Raw genomic sequence first — 24,250 nt, 5'->3', positions numbered from 1 at the left:
GAATGAAACGGCTGCTCTGATTACCCCAAAAGTATTTCGGTTACTAAATGAGCAGTCTTTGAGGGACAGCGGAGGGAAGAGTCAAGAGGAGGGGGGCGATAGAAGTATTCTAGCTATAGGAAAGGAAACGGAAAGGGGAGAAGACAAAGAAGCGCGGAGTACCCCAGTGGATCCGGGGGCGGTCAGCGAAGGAATAGAAATAGGGGAAGGAATTATAAGCCCTAGCGAAAAAATCCCAGTAGTGGTCAGAAGTGAAAATGAGGCGACAGTGATAAGGTCAAGGGAGTTTAAAATATTAGAGGAGCAGGCTTTTGAAAACGCAGGAGATGAACGGTGGGGAGAAGAGTGGGAGAAAAAGACGATCTGTTCTGAGGGAAAAGAACAAGGAGGGAACAAGGGGATTGAGACTAAGGACACTGACCTTGCTTGCGAGAATTCGGACGGGAGAGGAGTGCGAATCACTCCGGGGGGTCTCGAGGTGTTGGAGATAGAGGCAAACGGGGGAGGGGACGAAGTTCCACCATGTATTTTAATGAATCCGGAGTGTGGGGAGAAAGTAGGGGGTGGAGATAAGGAATCACCCTTTTCTCATAGCCAAAGACTTAAAAAGGAGCAAGTGCAGGGCTCGGGATTTGAAGGAATGTTAGAGGAAGTGAGGGAGGATTTTAAAGGCAAAGAGGTTTGCGGTCAGCGAGGGGTGGAAGTGAAGGTTATAAGTCCAATTAACGCGTTGAAGAGGATGGATTTGTCCTGTGAGAAAAGAAAGGGAGATAGCGACGGCGCGATGGAATCTAAACTTCTGTGGTTTGAGGGGAGAAAAAAATTGGTTAAGTATCCTAAGAAGGAGTTGTACACAGCTGCGAATTCAAACATTCCCGATATCAGAATTAAAACCCGTAAGGTGCAGGTGAAAATAAGGATTGGTTTTCAGAAAGGGGGGTCCGAAAGAAAAAGTAGAGCAAAACAGTTAGCTAGTCACTTAAGAGGAAGTGGTATAGAAAGAGATATGTTCCAGGGGATTAGGTCAATGAACTTAAAAGAGTGGACATTTGGGCAATTTGGACGGTTAATTTTGTATGCTAATTATTATTATTTGTTAGGCAGGAATTTTGGACATGACTTTAAGGATTTTATTTTGATGGAATTTTATAAATGGATTTTGGCATGGATATTTTATTTTTGGCCTGATAAAAGTGATTTTAATGTGTTGATTGCAAAAATATTAGGTTCTTTTATGCTATGTTTTGATTTTGTATTTATTAGTTTGTCAAGTGTCCTAAGTGTAATTTTATGTTTAATAAGGTATAATGCGGCCAATCTCTTTTGCGCACGGGAATGTGTGCGTGTAATTGTTTTTTGGTGCAGGGATGGGCTTGCATTGTTTTTAGGTTTCACTTGTACGACCAGGGAAAAAGGTCGAACTAGATGAAACCGGGGGGGAGGGTGTCAGGATCCTGATTCCTCTCCCACGCATTTGAATGACCCCTTGACCTGAGGGTCAGAGGGTGAAGGACACTGCAGGTGTCGTCCCCTACATTGGGGGTGGAGCAAAGGACTGTTTCTTATGGGAAAGAGGATTTTTTAGAGATCAGATCAGTTTTGAACGCAGGAGAGATTAGTTTTGAACGCCGAAGAGTAGAGTTGTAATTGAACGATGATAGATTGAGTGTGAACGAAAAAGAAAGGGAGCAGTTGCGCTCCAAGAACATTATACTCAATAGCTCATGTATCTATTTGTAACTTTTCTGTAAATAATTCTATAATCAAGAATTTAGTAATAAATAAGCTATAATTGAAATAATCCTTGGTCATCCTTATTGAGGAGTCTTTAAAAACGAACCAAGAGACAAAATGTCTCACAAATACTTTGGGCAGCAATATTGGTACTTTGCTAATATTGTCTTTTGGAACCAAATAGATCTAATGGATTCTTACCTTAAGAACAAATAGATAATCCCAAAGATAACCTGATTGTTCAGCAACAGGGAGTAAACAGTTTGATACTAATAAAGGTTCATAAGCAGAGCAAGCACTTTCAAGTTGGTTTTGTTGAATCGATAAACGTCCAACAGTAAAACTGATATGATTATTAGCAAAGTTCCAGCCTATTGACCGATATATCTACAAAATAAACAAAGAAGTTCTCATTTGGTTAATAAATGGCAAGCTAAAAAAACTACATGCAATAAGCAGCTTGAAATGTCTTTATTTAATCTCAATATAAAAATATAAAATTTGTTTGAATAGAAAAATATAAATAAAAAATCAGGTCTATAACATTTCAAGTAGGTTAGTAATATTTTTTTTAAATGAGAAAGAGAAATTTGGCAAAGCACTTTACAATTATGAAGAGAGCACATTATTCATTATCATGAATAAAATGTAAAACAGGAATTTTAATTAAAATTCTCTTGAGATGACCATTCACTTAGTTTTTATTAAAACAAATCACGCGATATTTTAAAATTTACAAAATTATTGCATAGAAAAGTCTCCCATTACTTTGAAATATTTAAATTATTTGAGGCTTTTTAATAAGTGTCAGAAAACAAATCTGCACATAGAAAATGACTATGACCATGTTAATACAAAATATTTAATAAAAATTAGCAAAAAGTATAATATGGAGGCTAAACAAGGTGGGGTTGACCCCTAGCAAACTAAATTAACATTGTGAATGAATGGAGTAGTAGTACTTTTCTTTATTTATGTATAAAAATAATAATAACTCACTTTCAACTCTGTCATGAGTTACTCTATAACAGCTATTTCTTTACATCACTGACAAATGTAATTCACTCACACCATTTGTAAAAAATCTTGTTTTCAATTTATTTTTCGTAATTAACTCGTAAAATTGTTTTTAAATATATTTTGATATCTACAGAACACATTTCATTACACAAAAGAATAAACAAAATTTTAACAGAACTGATGGAATAAAATGGAATCAATTGTAATAAGAAGTTTCATATTGTTTACATTCATATTACATGCAGATTGTTTATGATCATTGATGCTCCTGAATACTGAGCAACACTTAATTATTAGTTAATGTTTTAAACAATGATTTAAAAAAAAAAAGAGTGAAAAATCCATTTTTCTAAATGTTTACACAAAATTACAGCCAAATATCATATCAGATAAAATTTTATTTCTGGGATATGCTGATACAGAGAGAAATCTGAAGAACAACCAAAATATATTTTTCATCCAGCAATTTAAATATAATGTTATTGTTTTAAGAGTCACATGACTTTAGGTTATAAGAATTACAATGGGGTACTTGCTCTCCAAGAAGAAGACAACCAACACTCACTCATGTGACCAATGACGTCAGGGCCAGCTAATCTTTATCAGAAAAATGGCGCATTGAAGTTGAGCTAAATTTCTTTACATAAGTTAGAATGTTAATTAAGAATAAAATAATTAACTACAGAGCCACATTGAATGAGTTGAAACATAATTCTTCCGTCTACTTCTTTTAATTAACTTAGATTTATTATTTGTTTATGTATTTTACTGTAACCATGATATATTTTTGATTTGTGTACATGGCAACTTCGATGCTTAATAAGTTTATGTTCCTTAATGACTTCGTGTCTGTCTTTGTGTTAAGTCCTTGAGCAAATATACAGTGATAGAATTGAAATCCGCGTAAAAGAATCTTTGCGCATGAATATAGGCTGTGTTACTTAAGAGAATTAGTACTCGACAGGCTTGGCTTACTCGAAATAGAGCTGAAAGAACAGTTGCTAATTTAACTAAATGCCACGTTTCAACAATCAATCAGGATCGAGGTACCACACTACGTCACTTGTAGGTATCCCATAATGAAAGTTCTTCTCTAGGCCAAACAATTAAGAGAATAATAAAAAATGGCAATGAAATTGCAAAAAAAAATTTCCTTGAAAAATTTTTAACCAAGAATGAAAATAAATTTAATACTCTTCACATAAAAACAAACAAACATTGAATTAGAAGATATGGTAAAATTTAAAAGACTGCTAGACAGCTGAAGAAATTTTTCATGGCAAATGTTGTTTCACCTCCACAGGTATTTCAAAATTTTAAGTTTAGAGAAAAGTAAGTCCAGGTTACCTAAGTTAATAAATAATGCTCAACAAAAAATTCAAAATATAAACAAATTATGGAACAATAGTCAAGATTACACAGTTGGTCGATAATTCTGTAATAATTTATTTGCATTTTGAAAACCTTTTTTTCAGCATTTGAAACTTCATAATTCATTCTAGGTTTACTTTAACTCACTTTTTCTCCAAACTCTAAATCATTAATAACAGTAAAACAGAATTTGCTATGATAAGAATCTCCTGCAGTATAGCATCCTCTTAATAGAGAAATAAGTTCAATTAGTCGCGTTTTTTTAACTTTATATTTTGTTCTTTAAATTACTTATTAGATTAATGAAAATTTTCCATTAAGGATTTTTCAACAGCATAGCATTTTTTCAAGACACAAATGCATTAATAAAAAATATAAACATATTATCTAATTCTTAAATAACATTTCAAAAATAATAACTGAGATGACATATAGATAGAAAAATATACACACCTGCTCCGCTTGCTTGTAGGACCTAAGTGCATGCTTTCTTTGACCAGCTTTGTTAAATCGATGACCAGCAAGAATCACATAAAATCCATATTTCCTTATCTTCGGAGGTTTACAATTAATGTAACAATATGCAGCTTGTTCCAAACAAAGTGCAGTAGGCAAATCTGCATCAATAGGCGATCTAACAAATTGCTCTGCAGCTTCTTTATACATGCCTTTTGATTTCAAGCATTCAGTGCTTAAAAGTGTAGCTCGAATGGCCAGTTCAGGTAATCTTAAATATAGAAAATACATGTAATTAATAAATTGAGAAAGGATATAGAAAATACAAGAAAATTTATCTTTTACTAAATTTAAATGTAGTTAATTGACAGAAACAATTAAGTCATTAAAACAAATTATACATAGGAAAAATGATTCAGACAAAATTTTTCTTAATAACTCTTAAGAGACTGCACCAATTAACCGGAGGGGTACGAGCGATGCTTATGCAATTTATGTAGTCAAAAGTTTTCGTTTTTTTTTAAACAGCGAAAAAATTAATAAATAACGCATGGAAAATTTTTTATTTGGGAAAAGAAAAAGTAAGGGAAAAAATTTCTTCAAAGATTTTTAGAGGTCAAAAGCTTTAGTACGGAAGAAAAACACAAAAGATTCCGAAAGAAAATTCAACTCAAAATTTTATAAAATGAATTAAAGCAAAAATTTTCTTTTGTGTACTTGAACAGCCCCTTATGGTATGTTGTTCTTTTAGATTTTTAAAAGTGCAAATTAAAAAAAACAAACATACTTTTTTTTTATTTAAGATCTTTGAATACTAAACAACTAAATCTTTTTTTATACTCCACCAATTCAATGTGATACTATCTCTTGAAATCATTAAATCTTCTTGAAGTACCCAGCTTTAATGATTGTGCAAGAGACAACAAATATCACTCACACAATATCATTTAATTCTTATTAATCAGCATATTTTTTGTAGAAAATACTTTCAAATTTCAAGATGCTTGGATTTCTATGCACTTAAATAAGGCAGTCTAGCTAGTCATGTTACTAGTTCGAGATAAAATCATTAAAGAGTCAACTTTTGTAATGCCCTTTTAGACAAAATTAAAACCTAACATTCAAGGTTAATCATTTTTAGCTTTCTGTTGAAGATGTCATGCATTTGGTCAATAAATAAAAATAAAATTAAATTAAACATGTTATAACCTAAGTATGACTTTATAATAGTTTATTAAAATTAATTACAGTAAGATACATAGAATGTATAATTACTTGCAAGGATGAAGATATGTGTTAATAGCACTTTCTATGTATCGTAATGGATATTCTTGAGCAGGGTTATTTTGCATAAATGCAGACAAAGCAGCCATTTCCTAGAAAGATGAATTTTAAAAAATGACAAACATATAGTAAAATTAGGAAATAAAAAAAAGGAGTGATTTACTGGCACATTTTATATATATATATATATATATATATATATATATATATATATATGGGGAGAGAGAGAGAGAGAGAGAGTTGACACACACATTACAAATAAAACAAGAATGAAAAATGAATTTGCATTTAATCATCAAGTCTGAAAATCCAAATTTCTGCTTATTATTGCAAAATAAAATTTAATGGTATTTAGAGTTACATGAAATCTTTGCAACCAAGCAAAAACATTGCTTGACTCCCCATGCTGCTTTAGAATGGCACTTTTTAAATCTTTGAAATTGATGGTAGATTTGTAGTAAGTGCCTGTTCCTAATTGAAACATCTGAAATGTTTATAAATTGGAGTTCATATACAGCAAGTTGATTTCTTGAAAACATTTCTGGAATATTTTATTTTCCATTACCCAACTTTTACAATCACTTTTTACTACGTTCAAGAATTGTTGAAATAGCTTTATTTTTTTAAACTGAATAACTTATACGATCTGGATTTACTCATGAGTCAGCTAACATTGCAGCTAAAGGTGGAAGCATTGAGAATGCTGTGGGTTTTAACTTAATAGCAATGGTTCAACCCACTATAAGCCTGTCAAAGAAAACAATAGAAACTAGTCTGGATTTAGCTCAAAAGCTTTCGTAAGACCCACTGTATATCTTTCATCTTGCTTGATGAAGTAAATGCAAATTTCGTGCAGAGTTTAAAATCATACGCAATACAACAGGCATTTTTAAAAAATAAAATTTTTTCATCATCAATTGATCTTCCATCATTTTATTTAAATTTCTCTTAATGTTTTACCTATTTTTGAAATCCTATTTATACACAATTTATCATAAAAATCCATCACTTAGATATTTCAAACAAAATCGTTCATTATTGAAAATATTTTATGTAAATTTAACATATTATATTATGTTTTTTAGCAATTCTAAATATTGTAAAAAGTTTTACAATAGATAAGAATAACCCTTCATTTCAACGAAATTTAGTTCAGAATTATCAAAGAATAATGAAACTTTTACAATTTGAAATTCATCTTAATAATTCAGAACAATTAAAATTAAGGTATGTAATTAACACAAAAGCTTACTCCACTTTACTTAGATTTATATAGGCTATTTATACTGCCATGCAAGAGAAAAATCAGTATAAGCAACAAAAAATTCAAAATTGAGATTTTTATATATTTATCATTTATGAGCTAGCTACCATTTGGCAAAGTTTTTTTTTCTTTATATAAATTAAATTTTGTTTCATCAGATTTTGGACAATTTATTTTAGAGCATATAGCATTAGCAATAGAAACAGGTATCAGGCCATTTTTCTCGAAATCTACTGAGAGGCACTTACATTATTTTTGTTCAGTTGCATGGCAGTACAATGATTATCACTTAAAACATCACTTAGATTTTTATAAAAACGTTAGATTTTTATAAATAAGTTTGAAAAAATTGTAAATTAATTTGCTATTAAATTACAACTAAATTACTCATTAAAATTACCTAACATACCAATTTTAATAATAAAACACAATTTGAGAGAATGCTTTGCATGCTATGTAGCAAACTAGAATGCTTTAAGTTAAAATAAATACAAGAATGGGTTAGCTGAATCGGTATGTTATCCTAGCTTTTGAAATTACATAAAGTTATGTAAACCAAATTGTAATTATGCTCATAAATAAAAAGTTATTTTAAGAAAAGAATAAACAAAACATTTTTTAAAAATTTGTCATGGCAAAAATGGAACTTTTTTTTAAATTATTGATATATATAGATTTGTTGAATTAATAAGTAAAAATAAACATACTGAAGCACCAGCAAAATGCAGCCAAGCTTGATCTGCACTGAAATCACGTTTGGCAGTATGATAAGCTTGATAAGCCAGTTCATACAACTGAAACATAAATGCCAAATCGCCAAGTTTCCGGACTTGTAGTTCAGGGGCATCTGGTCCGTACCTACAACAAATTTGTAACAAATATTTCTCATTTAAAAGCAAATAAATTAAAAAAAAACTAAATTTTACAGTTTTCAAAATCTGTAAAAACCAGCTTTAAAATATTAAAAACCATATTTTTAGAAAATAAATTAGATAAAATAAATATTGATCAAAATAGCAATAGTATTTGTTTTTGGAAAATACAAAGGTGTTGATATAAGTTTTTTTAAAATTCTCCGCACATTATTTGGCCACGACAGGGTAGTATATTAAGTTTTATAAGCATTTTAGATTCATTTTTGTGCAAAAATTATATGTAGTCAAGAAAGAAAAAAAAAAATTTAACATACTTTAACAAATCAAATATTTTGAAAAAATGCAATTTGACAAAAATATAAATTAACTCATATTTTGTTCTTCATTTTTATTTTCACTTGTCTAGTTACAATATAAAATACAAGAAAAAAGTTTTAAACAATTGTATCAGATTACATTGAGTAAAAATTAATTAGCATAGATTGTTTATTAAGAGATGAGATAAATAATACTTTTTGATAATTCAATTACTTGTTTTAGTTAACTGAACAATAAAAAAGTCTTAATTTAAAAAAATACTAAAAATAGTTCAAACTTAAGAAATTATTTCTAGATTTATAACAATATGCCCAAAAATCTCTGATTATTACTGGGTTAAACTGTATAATAACTATTTCAATTGATAGTCAGAACTTCAAAAGTTTAGTATAACAGGGTACTTTTCATAAAACATAATTATATCAATAAAAATAATAATGGAATATTGATGTACAGAATGCAAAATAAAAAATGGACCACCCTGAATAACTTTTGATCGAATGATCGGAGTTTTACGCTCTAGGACTCAATATTAAAATTTTAAGTGGATGATCTCAAATATGGTAATTAATTAATGCAGATAATTGTCAAAAAAAAATTAAAAACATTAAAACATTCTAAATACAAAAACAATTAGAACAAAGGAACATTAAATAGAATATCAACAAATAGAAATAAAAAAGAAAATCGGTCAGTTAGCAGTGCCTGTAACTGTTCCCTAGCACTCCAGTATCTGTCATAGATGTTGCCAGTAACTGCAGGGCAAACCCCCAGATGCTCAGCATTCATCGGGGAGTCCTCCCCGAACAAGACACAGTTTGGATCAGACAAGATCTCAAGTCTATGGTGGTGAGTGGCAAGGCAGTTGTGTCCGGTTTCTAACCTGAAGGCAGCAACTGCATTGCGTCTCGGGTGATCAGGGATCTTATTCAGAGTCTCCCTTCAGACCATCTCACCAATTTGTACATTTAAATTATTTTCATGACTCTTAATTATGTTTTTAATTATTCTATTTATGGAAGAGTAAAGAATTTATTTCTGGGAGCTCTGTAAAATACCAGTTCCTTTTTTAGCAAGAAGATCTGCCACCTCGTTTCCATAGATATTAAGGTGAGAAGGAACCCACTGCAACACAATATTCTGTTTTAAGGACAAAAGTAGCCCAAAATTCTCTTTACATCTTTTAATTCCAAGAGAGTCTGGAAACTCAACATATGTCACTGCTCAGATTGCCGAGATGGAGTCGACAAATATAACAATATTCTCTATGTGATAGCTGTTGAGAAGTAGTCCTAATATCCTCCACTCCACCATCAAAAGGAGTTGTGTGTGGTCCCAAACTCAAATAAAATTAAAATAGTTCAGAAAAAAATACCAGTGCCCGCATTTCCATCTTGCTCCAACCGAGATCTGTCAGTTTAGACATGAAGCCATTTAGATAGTGAATTAGAAGATTAACTTAAAATATCATCTGCTCTATTGTATTAGTATATTTGAGGTTACCCCTAGGAACCATTAAGATTGAGTCTTAATAGGTGAATCATTAAATCAAAATCATGATCATTAGATCAAAAGTTATTTAGAGTGGTCCTTTTTGGCACCCTGAACCTATTATATGCAATTATAAAAGGCAAAGCCTTCACTCCCTCATCACTAATACTTGTACTTCCCATGAAAATAGAAAGATGAAATTTGGAATTTGTTTTGTGATAAATAAAAAACTAAAAATGTTTCATTTCAATAATTTGCAACTTTGACATTAATAATAAATATCTAGTTTTTACCAAGATTGAAGTCACATATTTGGACTATTGTGTCCATTATGAGATAAATAGAAAAACTAAAAAAGTTTTATTTTGATATATTGTAATTATCAGGGTAATTAACCTGATTTAGAGTAAAGCTAAATAATGAATTTTTATGCAGAGTCATAAAGTGGTGAATTTTAGTTAGACCAACTGACTACAGTAGATGAGTCAAAGAAAGATTTCTATTAGAGATGTCCCAGGTACCCAGCTTACACAGTTAAAATAACACACCCGGTGAAAGAATTTTACGACCCAGTTTTCAGTCTCAAAACCCAAGTACTGGCCAATTTTACCGAGTAACCAATGCTAGGTAACACTCTTTTTTGTTTAAACTATAATAAGAATTATAGTAGCATCAAAATTATTCATACAGAAAGTTTTTTGAAACACACATATTCCATCAGTTTCCTAATAATAAAGTTGAAATAACTGGCTAGGAACGAAATATTTTACTTTTGTACAGACTTTTAATTCAAATAGACAATTTTGGGACAGAGGAATACGTTCGCCAAAGTGAAGTGTCCGAAGTAATATGATAGTTAAGTAAATACAAAATTAGAATGAGGGAATTACATTGATATTTTTTTTAAAGTTAATAAAATCACAAGGAATAAAATTCAAAGATAACTTAAGAAAAATGTGATGTGCATTACTCTGATACAAAATCACACATTGTTTTAATGCTATTATTAATCACAATGAATAAAATTCAAAGATAACTAGAAAAATGTGGCGTGTATTATTCTCATACAAAGTTTGTTTTCAACAAAATAGTAAATTCAATAACATGTCTAATACATGCTATTCAAACATGTATAACACATGTATATCCAATAACATGTTATTTCAATTTACAGGCTTAGCATTTTAGAAAAGTATGATAGACAACAGTTGCAAACAGAATATGAATTTTTTCTTAAAAATAACACATTAATTGCTTTAATGGTATTAATTTAAATATTAATTTTCAAAAGTTGATATGTAAATTTTTTGAAGTATGTTTTTATTTTAGAAATAAAAGAACATTTTTATTTTACATAACTCGACAAAAGCTTATTTGGAAACATTTTATCACATTTTCAGTATAAGTTGACTTACACTTAATACTGAAAACAAGCACAAATGAAAAAATTGGTCAGCAATTTTTAATAGAAAGTGTATTTCTTACTCAGAGATTTAAAAAAAAAAAAAATTTCCAACCACCTTAGACTTAGAGATTGGGCAGCTCAAAATCGTAAATCATGATTAACAAAAAAAGGTTTATAGCTGAAAAAAAGTTTAACAAACACCTGACAGGAATATCTTGTAATTCCCAGGACTTAATGCAATGTAGCTCTGAATGCTCAAATCTTTGATTTGAATAGAACTTACAATCACAAAGTTTATGTCATGAAGTCTCCTCCTCAAGATGGCAACCTCGACAAAGAGAATCAGAATCATTACCCACAATGTATAGGTATCTCCTGAGGGTGCAGTGTCCAGTGAGAAGACCAATGATTTTCCTCAAACTGTTCCTGTTTAGCTTAAGAAGCTCTTTTTCACGATTTAGCTCTTTAGCCTGTCTCTGACCATCTGAGTTGTGCCATTGCTCGTGGGCAATTTTGCCATAGAACTTGAATATAGATTCCCTTAAGGATGTGGGAGAAATTCCCAAAGCTGGTTCAGGGCACCATAAAATCGCACTGAAGCCTGCTCATGCGATCATGTGCTACCAGGAATACCCATAGGTCCAGGTACCCAATGTAGGTACACCTTGTTACGCGTAGACAGGTCACAGAACGAGTGACTTGTCTACTCGTAAAAAGGACGATCGTCGTAGATAGGACCGAGAAGCCCTCCCATACTAGTGAATTTACACCTTGACAGTGATAGAAGAGCAGTCTGACAATCAGAACAGATGTGGATAGGTATATTTAGATAATATACTGGGTCTAAGCATATCCTGCAACACAAGATGATAGCATAAACCTCAGCATAACTACCTAGATTAGAGGAAAGTGGATTTTGGTGCTATCATTAGAGCAGTAGATTCCTGTCCCCCCAAGCCTTGATACATCGCCCTTAAGCCACCAAGGAGATTTGAGCCCTTCATCTCCAGTAGGAAAATGGATCTTAAAGGGCTTATGAAAAGCATATCTTGGTGACATATAGTGACTTAGTGCGAAACGAGGTGACTCCTTGACAAATGCTTAGAATATTCCTTCCATAAGCAAAGGTACAAAAGACGTTTATTCCAACCACCTTAGTGGTGTATGTATACAAACAAAAATATATATACAGGGTTATCGTAATTACCTCCCGGGTTTTGAAGTGTTATAGTAAAAAAAAAAAGAAGACGAATATAAAAAAAAAGAAACATATGAAATTATTCCAAAACTATTCAAGATTTACTTACATACATTACAGGTGTACTATGTGTTAACCCTTGGTCACACGGCATACATCAATGCGATAGGCCAGTTCCTGCCCGGAGGGAATTATGAATAACCCTGTATATATATATATAGATGTATATGATGAAAAGAATAGTATAAAACATCCTTACACAACAGAATTCATTGATGATGCTGGGCTTTGAGCTCCTGGTTTATTGCCAAAAAACTTTTTGGTGACTCCAAATATAGTTCTATGAATTCCTTTGCGGTTGGCTACCTAAAAAGAAGTGCATTAAAACATACATTAGTTGTTTAAATCAAATAATGAGAATAACATTTATATCAATCAGCATTAGGGTTCATGCCTGCATGATGACAAATGTCGCCAAATGTCACTTAAATTATATGCGAGGGTGATAAATTTGTCCATATGACAAAAGCCTTGTGATTTTGTAGATATGTTATTTACAAATATGACAGTCATAAATTTTGGAATTGCCCTAAATTTTCTCACAAAAAATTTTAAGCTATTTTGAAAATCATTTGTTTCAATTCTTTGTACAACAAAAAGTGAAGCCATTGCAAATTTTTTTTAGTCAATTCATCAAGTACCGTTAAATGATGGAGTGAGATAGAGCGCTTGCCTCCCAAAGAGATGACCCAGGTTCGAATCCCAGCACTAGCTGGTTGATAGGAATTCTGTTCCTAACTCGTACTGACCATAATGCTGGTATTAAATATCCCCAGTGGAAAATCGATTAGAAACCCGTAGCTGGTCGGGCTAACAGTAACAGGCTTTCCACTCCTTGCAATGTGAATAGGGTTCAGTTCCATCAAAAGTCCTCTTAATCCTAATGCTCGAACCAGGAATTCCTTTGACTTCTGGGTCAAGTTCAAAATCACAAGACTATGGAGTTGAACAATGATAGATCTAAGCCAAATATGGATTTGTTGTTCAAAACCGGTTATAGAATGAAATAAAATGACTGAAAACAGTTAGGACAGAAAATTTGGTGACAGGGTATTCGCTTGAATTTTTTTCCTTTGTTGTGGATAAAGCTTTACTTAAAAAAAAGAGACATTTTATCTCCAATAATATGAAATACATAGGTGCCAACTTGTACCATCACAGAGAAATATTTTCTTTGTGTTAGAATTTTCATGCTTTTGTTTTAAAAAATAAAATAATATTTTAAAGATTAAATCTAAAACTGCTTTACCTACCATGACAAATTAATAATTCAAACAAACACACAAACATGTATATATTAACAATGGGTTTTAAATGGTGGGTAAAGTAGCTTAAATTTTAGAAAATTTTAATACTTCAAGTATCCTTAAACTACCACTTTGAAAAATCTTTCTCAATGACTGTACAAGCTGGGATGGAATTATGGAAACATAAACAATATTCAGTTTTTAGTAAAACAAAATGCTTTCATAAACCAAAGTGGCTTAACAATTATTAATTAAGCATATGATTTGATGTATAATAATCAACAAAATTGCATTAAAAAATCTGAATTTAAAAAAAAATGTTATAGTTTATAAAGAAAATTATTACCTGTTCATTTAGTATTTTTACTCTCTTCTCAACAAAAGGAATGAGACTTTGAATGCAAAAATCTTGGACAAAACACTTAATACGATCTATGTCACTCAGTGTTAGACACAAGCCATGTTTTTTTGAGCGGGCACTACTTTTAGAAAACCTGTTTGAGAGTCCCGAAACATCATCCGTTGAATTTCCTAGCTGAAAAGAATAATTATTCATTATTAAAATATAATTTATTCATTTTCTTTGAATGCTAAAACAACAACTGAGTAAAAAATATGAAAAGAAATAACTATATGTTTTAAATTTTTAAGTTAATTTAAGAATAATACTTTGCTATAACACAACATAACTGCATTTAATCCTTTTGTTTCTCATTTCCCCCTCCTGATTTTACAAACATTAATTGGGAAATGGTTATTTATTTAAATAAACAATCATTTCTGAGTTCATATTTGTTGATGTCAGAAAACATCATTATTATTCAAGTGTTTATCAAAGTAACCGACACGTGTATGTAACTTGCTACATAGTTGATTTTATTTAGAGTGAAGATTATAACCGTCGTTGAACAGCCGACCCAATTTTTGGGTTTACGACTACTAATGTTCGACTCCGTAGCATTGTAATTTTCAGCCCAATCCAGAAGACAAGGTAACTCCTGGATAAATTTGCATTTGTAGAAAATTTTTCTATGAAGCTAACCCGCATTTGTGTTACAAGAGGAAAACCACAAAAACCTCTTATGGTTATCTTGACAGCAAGGGGACTCTAACACATGACCCGTCTACCACTGAGGATATTACACATCATGCGGTCGGTGCAAGCCGGATGCGGAATTCATATCGATCAGCCATTGCTGGAATTCGAACCCATTTAACCTCCTTGGAAGGCGAACGCTCTATCCCCTGAGCCATCGCGGCTCAGAGTAAAGCATTGATGAAATCACTAATAAAAAATACTAAATAAATAACTACTTTCAAAATAATTTTACACAATTGGTTTCTTTACCTGCTGTCAAGGCATAAAAAGTTAAGCACAATTTTAGTGATAAATCAGATTAGAATGCAGCCAAAATAATAGATAACTTACATTTTTAAAAAAAATAATTATAATAGCACATATTGCATTTCACTATTCTAAAACCTTAAAATGAAAATATATTAATATTTGTTTTCACCAAAGAATCAGAAAGCACAGCAACAGCTTCAGAATTATTAAGTAGGGGATGATGAATAGAATTCAATTCCTGTTGTCCTTCAGCTGAATCATCAACTATAAATAGTATAAAAGTTTAATATCAAAACACAACTTTACTTTATACAATAAAAGGTCAAATAAATCATAATAGCTGAAAGAGATAAAGCCTTTCTCACAGCTGCCAACATGGATAGGAAAAAGTCCAGTGGATTTTACGAAATAATATGAATTTCATGATAATTGTCGCATAATGTACTAAATATTTTACACACAGGGAATTGTAGGGATTTTTATAGTCATCAAAATAGAAAAACTGCAATATTTTCTAGTTATGATTGACATTAAACATACTTAGAAACGTTATGTATTATGTTTCAAATATTAATAGGTATTTAATTCATAAAAAATAGTTAAAAAGAATTTTTTAATTAATTTAAAAAGAGATTTCTGAATAAAAATTAAAATGAACATTTTATAACAAAAAAAGTTTTTAACTGATTTCTATAAATGAGGTTTACTTCATTATGTAATAGTAAAACTTATTTAGATATTTAAACAAGCTAGCAATAATCTCTATAAAAATTCTATTTAAATAGGGATATTTTAAGAAACTTACTCGATTTTAGGGAATTTTCTAAAATGAACGAAGAGTAGGAGAATTTTAATAAAACCAGTAGACCAGGAAAAAGTGGCAAAATCCAGTAGAGTTGGCAGCTATGTTTTCTAATATTTCAGGAGGAACTTTTTTAATTTTACATACAGGTGCAACGTAAAATAAAAATAAAAAGTGCTGAATTTCATGATAATACTCAAATTAACTTGTTGGAGTGATAGAAGATTATCCTAATAATATTGTAGACAGCTTAAAACATTATTTTGACTTAATTTATTTTTATGTTGCATAATTAAAGCTGCACCAATAAGCTAATTCTAGCCATGATCTGAAAACAACACTGGTGCATGTACGCACTAGGGTGGTCGTAAAAACGAAAGTTCAAATTTCTTTGACTGCACCGACTAAAATGCGTTATTTGCTATAAAACTAAAAATCTAAGAGTTTCAGCTCAATTTATAGCAAAAAATATGCAATTTATTTAATAGCAGAAATTATGCAATTTTTTCAGAAAATTGTGTTTATTTCAAACTTTGAAGCCTGGGGTGGGGTTTAAATATTATTTTATTGAGCTGAAAACTTTGAAAATATTAGTTTTATACCAAATGGTATTTTTTTAGGAAGCGATGTTAAAAATTTGATTACTCATCTCTAAGAGTAAATAAAACATCCTATGAATGTGAGCAAAGCAAAAATCAAAGCAAATAAGTAAAAAATTAGAAAAAAAGCTAAAAAAATTTAAAAATCTATTTTGAATGAAATATAAAATATTCTGCTGCTTAAAATCTTGAACTGATTAATTCATGATCAACCTCAATAAGCAGGAATAATCAATTTTAGAGATGAATATGTACCAGATTTACCGTCATCAATTTCTACATGATTTTCTTCCGATGCTTGAGTATTTGAAGAAATATTCTGGAAAACAAAAAGTACTAGTTAAATGTTGTCACAAAACAAAACAAAAAAAAATATTACAATTAAGAATAAAATAAATAAACTGAAATCTGTAAACTTGTATGATTTTTCAAACTTACAACATAAAAATTAACAAGTTGTCCCGAAAATCACAGATAATTTGAAAATCTAATTGAAGAAAAACAAAGATACAAATGATCAGTTTGCTGCACTCTGCTTAAGGAAATAGTTATTATTTTTACTAAGATTCAAAATTATTCACAAAGTTTGCCAACAGATGGTGCTGTAAACTGGAGCAAACTTTAGAACAATGTTTCATGCAGGAAGTCAGACCGACCATTCCGATTGAAATACTTACACAGGCATACATTAACTATAGCCTCAAACTATACATAATATTGTTACAAATAAATTTTGAAAAAACTATTCGGTAGTTCTTCGACTCAGCAGTACGATTTGGTGTCACGAACTATGACGGCACTGCAGTCGGTGCTAGCTGGGTACAGATTTCGTATCGGCCAGCTATCGCTGGGATTCAAACCCGGCTCACCTCGTTGGAAGGCAAACGCTCTATCCCCTGAGCCACCACGGCTCCTACATATTGTTTGCTAGTTTTGGGATGCCCCATAAGAAAATGAAATATCTTACATTTTGGACATAGTATTTAGGCAAAAATTGGCTCCAAGGATCAGGCATGTTGTCAGAAGATTCTCTGTCATGAGTGGCACTTTGAACTGCACCAGTTGTAGAATTTATTTGAAGAAGATGACAAGATGTTGATCCAAATGAACTTTTCATACTTTGATACACAGCCTCTGCTCTAAAAATGAAAACAAAGCCAATTTTTTATCTGTTCAAAAAATAAATGAATATGGAAACAAAAATTGCAATTTTTTTTAATCACAGAATTCCTAACAAAGTCTCCATTTTCTATTCATGAAAACTTTTCAAATATTAAAAACACAAACTCACTTAGCTAAATCTTCAGATGACACATCATGAACCAGAAGATAATAAGTAAGCACTTGAGTAAAAAACCACCTAGAATTATGAGAACTTTGCTGGTATTGAATAAGTTGCTGTGACAATTCATTAATTTGGCTCAGGGGATCTTGATGTGATGAAGATACAACAAATATACCTTCAAAGAAGTCAAGGAAATAATATAAATCACGTAAATTTTAAAAAAAACTAAGAAGACTGGAAAGAAGGACTTTAATGATTTTGGAATAATTTACATATGTTGGTGGCACCAGTGGTAGCGCTTCACGTTCCCGTGCCACAGGTCCTTGGTTCAATCCTCAGGTCAGGCAAGGTTGTTTCGGCCTTTCATCCCTTCAGTGGGTCGATAAAATGAGTACCAAGAATGCTTGGGAACTAAACACTGGGGGTTCCGAGCTCGGCTGACCACCCAACCGGAACATCTGCATCCCAGAGCCCAAGGTCAAGAAAACTAATATGGACATAGTAGTATTTGGCCTTCAATGGGCTGTCCCGCCACTAAGTTTAGTTTACATACATTCGCATGCAACAGGATTGCAGTAGTACTAACAATGAAAACAGAAGTAGTCTTTTGAGTATGAATATCACTGGCTTAAGGAGAAAAGAGAACTGCATTTAACAAAATTCTAGTCCATTTCATTTGCCAAAGGTGACATCTTTGTCCCTTTAAGGGCATTCAACCTACATTTTGGGAATTAAAAGTAGGTTTTTATTGCAAGTGCTATTCCCTTACCTGAAGGTATAAGTTTTAAACTGACTGGAATCAGTGACAATTTGATGTTCTTATTCAAAAATTCAAAATTTTGAGGCAATAATTCTCACACTTAGTTGATTTGGAAAAAAAAATTATATCTATTAGGTCCTTGTTGTTCGGCCACTTTTACTGGATATTACATTTTGTGTCCCCTCCCCACCGCTAAAAAAGTAGAAGGAGGAGGCACCCTAGTACTAGTGAAATTTGTACAAATGGTAAAAAATACTAACTATGATTTTTTTTAGAACTATGTTATAATATTTTCTCATTAAGTAGTACATATCAAAACTCCTACAGGAATTTTATTTTGATAAAAATTCTTTACTCTTAATGGTATGCTTTATTATAACTTATTGTAACAAGAATGTGGTGTCAATCGTGTAACATCCCATTATCATAATCATACCATCATAAATTTCTTTGAAAAAAAAAAGAAAGAAAATGTGAATGAAGCACAAATAAAAGTATATGAATGGATATAGATATATAGTATGTCCATTCATGTACTTTTATTTGCGTTTTATTCACATTGTTTTGTTTTATTCATAAATGGCATAAAGTATCCATATTCTCATTTGGATATTCAAGTGTGAACGGGCCTTTCATAGCACAAAGTATAACCATCCTGATCTGCATAAATCTCATAACTTGCTCTATGGAAAGTAAATTGCATTCTATAAATATAAAGAAATATATAAATAAGGATACATGATAAATAATTGTGAATAAACTCATGCTCAGGTGAGGAAGTAACTTGAAAAAAAACCTCCCTGTATGCTTCAAACCATGGAGTAGTAGCTGCAAGTTAAAATTACAGTAATTAAAAATAGAAATATAGCTCAAGAAAAGAAATATTTTATTTTTAATGAATCATACAGATTACAAAACAGTTTAACTGCAACTTTAAACAAAATTAGCTTAACATTATCATAGCATCAATATTTTTATCTTACAACACATATTTCAATTAACAAATATCTCTAATTTTTCAAAAAGAAAATCTTAATTAATTCAGTTAGTATAACATTTCCTCTCAATTCCGATGAACATATTTCTATTCAGAAAACAATGAACAATGAATATATTATTAAGAATTTATAAAAAGCAAAAATTCAATAAGCAAAAGAAAATATCACAAATATTTATGACTACACTGAAGTATTTTCTATTTTTCTTCTTTTTTTATACAAAAAATTTTCTTTAGCTGTTTTCAATTTTTTATCCCTTCTTTTTTTAATAATGAGGATTCATTTCCTTTTTTTTATTAACAAAATACAGATTGGAAATATCAATTATATAACATTCTAACATTAAAGTTTTAAACTAAAATAAGTAACTTAAAAAAATCGTTAAAGAATATTTTCATTCTGAACTCAAAGAATAAAGCTAGAGTACTTTGAAATTGTGTTAGCCAATTAATAATGCAATTATAGTTATAATAGTTGAATTTCCAAATATTTTCAATTCCATTAAATTAAATTATACAAAAATTCCATTAAATTTTAATCTTAACTTTAATGACCAGAAAATACCTCAATATTAATAAACTCTAAATAGATTCTTTATTTCAGTATGCATAGATTTAGATTATGAATCTGATTTTTATGTGTGAGCAAGCAGTAGCAAATAGTCTATTGACCTAAACTTATGCATCTTGAAATCTAGTTTTCAAGTTTTTGATTAAATGTTTTTCCTAAGGATTTTTTTTTTTTAAATTTTTCAATATTTCTGATCATAAGATTAATATTAAAACTATTGTTGCAGTTTCAATGCAATAGTTAATTGTTTGGATTTTTAAAAATGATAATCCTGGAATAGTAACATAAATTTTAGTTTTTTTAAATTTCTCCTTCCTTAGATTATACAACGGAACATTTTTTATATACATTGCGAACTTTGCAGAAAATTATTTTCAAAATGGAAGCTGATCAAGAGGACCATTCCATTTCCACTCCTCATAGTCAGTATAGAATAATAAAAAGGCAATTATCAATATATGAATATAAAGCACTCATAGAAATTACAAACCATGAGGTTCTAAAATGAAATAAGTAGAGTGTGTTCAAATTATCTTAAGTATATAGATTTATAATTTAAAAACAAATAACACAAACTCAAGAATGCCTCAGTGCTGCACCCAGCTACTTCTTTAATAACATTATAGCAGTTGTTCGTTATTTTTGAGAATAAAGTTGCTTTACATACTATCCCAATGCTACTGTGCAATTTATGATGCAAACTACATTGAAGCCCTTTCCCTCAAGTAATGGCCTTAAAAGTCATAAAAAAGTCTAAAAGTCTGTATGAAATATGTAAAACAATTTTAAAAATTAAGCTCAGACACTTATATTATTTTTCCTCTGTAAAGCCTTAAATTCTATAAGTCACATGTTTGTGAGAAATATTATATACATTACCTAGAAATCTGACTTTATTTCTACCTTCTATACAATTATAAACTTAGGATTCTCTCACATCAAATAAAAATGAGTTTAAAAAAAGTTATAAATTTACTGATTTTTTTCTCGCTCTAGCTAACAACAAAATTTCAATAATTACACTTGTAAAAATATACCTTTAACAATAACATATCCATGTAATGAAATAATATTTTTTGTATATTGATGTAAAAAATGCATTTACTGGGAAGTTAACATTTGAAACAAAACAAATATTAAAAAAGTAATTGTCATGCTTAAATTATAATACTACCTTATTATTCATCAAATTCACTTTAACTTAAAAAATATTCTATTTTTAATCAATCAGTAATGCAACTCTACATTTAATTTCAATATGACCTTGCTTTTTTCTTTACTTGTTTATTTTTAACTTATACCTGAGTACCTCCAACAAACATTTCACCCCCATTGTAATTCAAACATTCCATTTTTGGCTAATAATTGTTCATAAAAATACAAAATTTATCTGATCAGCCAACCTGAACCATGGAAAGAAATAACATTGCTAGTTGGCAATGTAATTGTAAATTCATTCAGTGAAAGTAAATTCATTTTGTGAAAAGAACACTATGAACTCTTTATCTTGTCTATCTTTAAAAATGAAATGGATGTAAAGAATTTTTTATATTTTATTAATTTATATGAAAACATTCTATTGTTATTTCACAAATATTACAAATCTTATCACAACATTTACTGAATGGAACTAACCTTAACACCATGAAAATAATAAAATTTAGAATTTTACTGTATAAAATAGCAACAATAAAAGGACTTACAACAATATTTTAGATAATAATTTTCTGTCTCCAAAGTATTCATCAAAATTCCTTCAGAACCTAGTAAATTATTTGATGATACAGCATCATGCATCATTTTTTTCCCTGCAGATGGTGAGGGAGGTTGCGCATGCAAGTGCTTCATTATGACACGAAAATTCTTTATGGCACAAGGTACATTATTTGAATCTCTTATAGTAGCTAGGAAAAAATATAATTATTTATAGAAACCTATTACACATGATTTCAGAAATGGTATTATACATGGTTACATTATACATCGTTTGAGAAAAATAAACTTTCATAAATATTAATTGTACAGTAGGGAACCGATTATCCGGAACGATCGGGACCATCGCTATTCCGGATAACTGATTCTTCCGGTTTTCGTAATCGCTACAGAAAGCCGTTTTTGTATTGTTAAATTCAACTAAAAAAAAATTTTTGGAAATAATCTTAAAAAGAAGAAAAAATTATGAAGTAATACACTAATGATTAGTTACAAAATGATGGTAAGGGTAACATCTTTCAAAAATGAAAGAAAAATCCTAAAATCTTAAGAGGAAAAAAAAAAATTTTTTTTAAATGGCGAGAAAATTTATCGAATTTCGTTCCGGTTTTTTGGTTTTCTGATTTCCGGATAACAGAGTCTGTACTGTACAATAAAGAATAGGTAAGCATATAAGTAATTTATTTAATTTCCATAATTATGTAGAAATTATTTCATAAAAACAAGGTTATATTTCTAAAAATATTTATAAAACTAAAATTTATTATTAATATGAAGTATGCCAATGAAATTTTTTACCCACAGCAACTTCAAATAAATGCCTTATGGAATTTGTCGATTTTTGATAGTTAAAAAAAACTGCTCCACATTTTTCAGTTAAGTTTTTGGTTACATTTAAATGTGTTTGTCACGAATTCACACAAATATTCCCATTTCAATGTGTATAAAAATTACTGTCAAGATTTCATAACGATACATGAGACAAAAAGTCACCAAGGTTAGGTGGCAATCAAGAAGAAGAAGTCACACACAAGAAACACATCATAAAAGAAGATCTACTCAACTTAAAACTATCTCCAGGTAAACTACAATGCATTCCTTTTATGAAATTTGTTAAATACCAAAATGCTTGGGTCCTTGGACATAGTTAAGTTAGTAAGAAGGCACTCATATGAAAATATCTCCAAACTACCTTCTGATTTGTAAGAAAGCAATTAAACTGGAATGCTAATTATGTATTGTGGTATGTACTGTATGCAAAAATTTCTAAGAAAAAATGGGTGGTATTTTCTACACTAGGATGCACTGCAAGCTCTAAACTACCTATATTTCCAAGTTACTGTTTCATGTGTATTTTGAAGCCATTTGGCTGACAAAGTGATCATTGTTTTTTGAATCTTTCTGGAGTAGTATTTCTTGTATATGTGTATTTGCTACCTGATTTATATTTTAAAAAAATAATCATTATAAAAATCTTCATTTGAAGACTTGTCATTTCAAGACATAAGAATCTTGAAAAAAAGAAGCGTTATAAAACACTGTTTACCTTGTCAACAATATACCAACTTTGAAATTTAAGTCTAAATGATAATTTGTAAAACTAACTTAATCTTGCTGCTCAACCAATATGCTAACACTAACAAATGATGGTGCACAGTTTGTTTCAAAAATAATCAAATAATAAGAGGCAAAATCAGGACTGTCAAAAAAGACAATTCTTTCTAAATCTAGCAACCATGTCACTTTTTTTAACAATACATCTGTAAATTACTAAAACAAATTTTCACTTCAAACTTACCAAAATTACTTCATGTCATTCATATCTTATGAAATACAGTAGATTTGTGCTCAGGAATTATATAATTCATTTCTTTATTTAAAAACAAAATTATCTGTTTGAAAATATCACCTTGCAGAATTAGCTAAAGTAAACAGCTGTTTACTTTCTAGCTGAAAGTACAACAGGTCAAGAACTTGAGATTATTGCTGTTTACATTAATATTGAAAACACAATCCATTGTTTTCTAAACTTAGAACTTTGTGAATGGAAGATTCCATTTAGATTCTTGTGAAAAAAAATCCACCAAATTTTGATAAAAATCAGGTAGTGACCCACAAAAGAACTACTATAGAGTGAAAACTTGACAAGTAAAACTCGTAGCAACATATAGGCAAACCATTACATATTTCACATATTAAAGAACGTTTGCTAAATGAGTGACAGTAATAGGTACGAACAAGCGAGTGATAGGTGTGATACAGAAATATCTGCAAAAGGTCCATTTATGGAACAAAAATTTTTCAAAACCATCTTTTTTTATTTTGCACCTCTTTAACTTGGCAATTTGAATATACACGAATATATATATAAATATACAAAAAAACAATCAAATAACAGTAAACAAAATTTGTGGTAGCCAGAAGGTGACATCATTGAAAGGAAAGAATATGA

The 24,250-nt window shown here is 30.2% G+C and overlaps 1 protein-coding gene across 2 annotated transcripts in view; it reads right to left on the bottom strand.

The window, feature by feature from the left end:
- The window catches only part of l(3)76BDm (trafficking protein particle complex subunit 8 homolog l(3)76BDm), a 55,118-nt gene that overhangs the window by 30,092 nt on the left and 776 nt on the right, over positions 1–24,250 (bottom strand). The window contains exons 2-13 of one of the 2 annotated variants that reach the window (XM_087159957.1): positions 21,789–21,989; positions 19,256–19,345; positions 17,764–17,932; positions 17,440–17,611; positions 16,737–16,791; positions 15,241–15,335; positions 14,070–14,258; positions 12,676–12,782; positions 7,837–7,987; positions 5,857–5,957; positions 4,579–4,852; positions 1,936–2,121 (exon numbers count right to left, since the gene is read on the bottom strand). In XM_087159957.1, coding sequence (XP_087016083.1) covers positions 1,936–2,121; positions 4,579–4,852; positions 5,857–5,957; positions 7,837–7,987; positions 12,676–12,782; positions 14,070–14,258; positions 15,241–15,335; positions 16,737–16,791; positions 17,440–17,611; positions 17,764–17,932; positions 19,256–19,345; positions 21,789–21,989 — 1,790 coding nt within the window. Of the gene's footprint in view, positions 1–1,935; positions 2,122–4,578; positions 4,853–5,856; positions 5,958–7,836; positions 7,988–12,675; positions 12,783–14,069; positions 14,259–15,240; positions 15,336–16,727; positions 16,792–17,439; positions 17,612–17,763; positions 17,933–19,255; positions 19,346–21,788; positions 21,990–24,250 lie in introns of both variants that reach the window. The other variant, XM_016056907.4, reaches the window with a different exon arrangement.

Source organism: Parasteatoda tepidariorum, chromosome 3, assembly GCF_982258835.1.
Source record: "Parasteatoda tepidariorum strain Cologne lab strain chromosome 3, Ptep-v5.0, whole genome shotgun sequence".
In the NCBI taxonomy this organism is placed as follows: Eukaryota; Metazoa; Arthropoda; class Arachnida; order Araneae; family Theridiidae; genus Parasteatoda; species Parasteatoda tepidariorum.
Note: the sequence above shows the minus strand (reverse complement) of the source record. Positions and strands in the feature narration are given on the sequence as shown.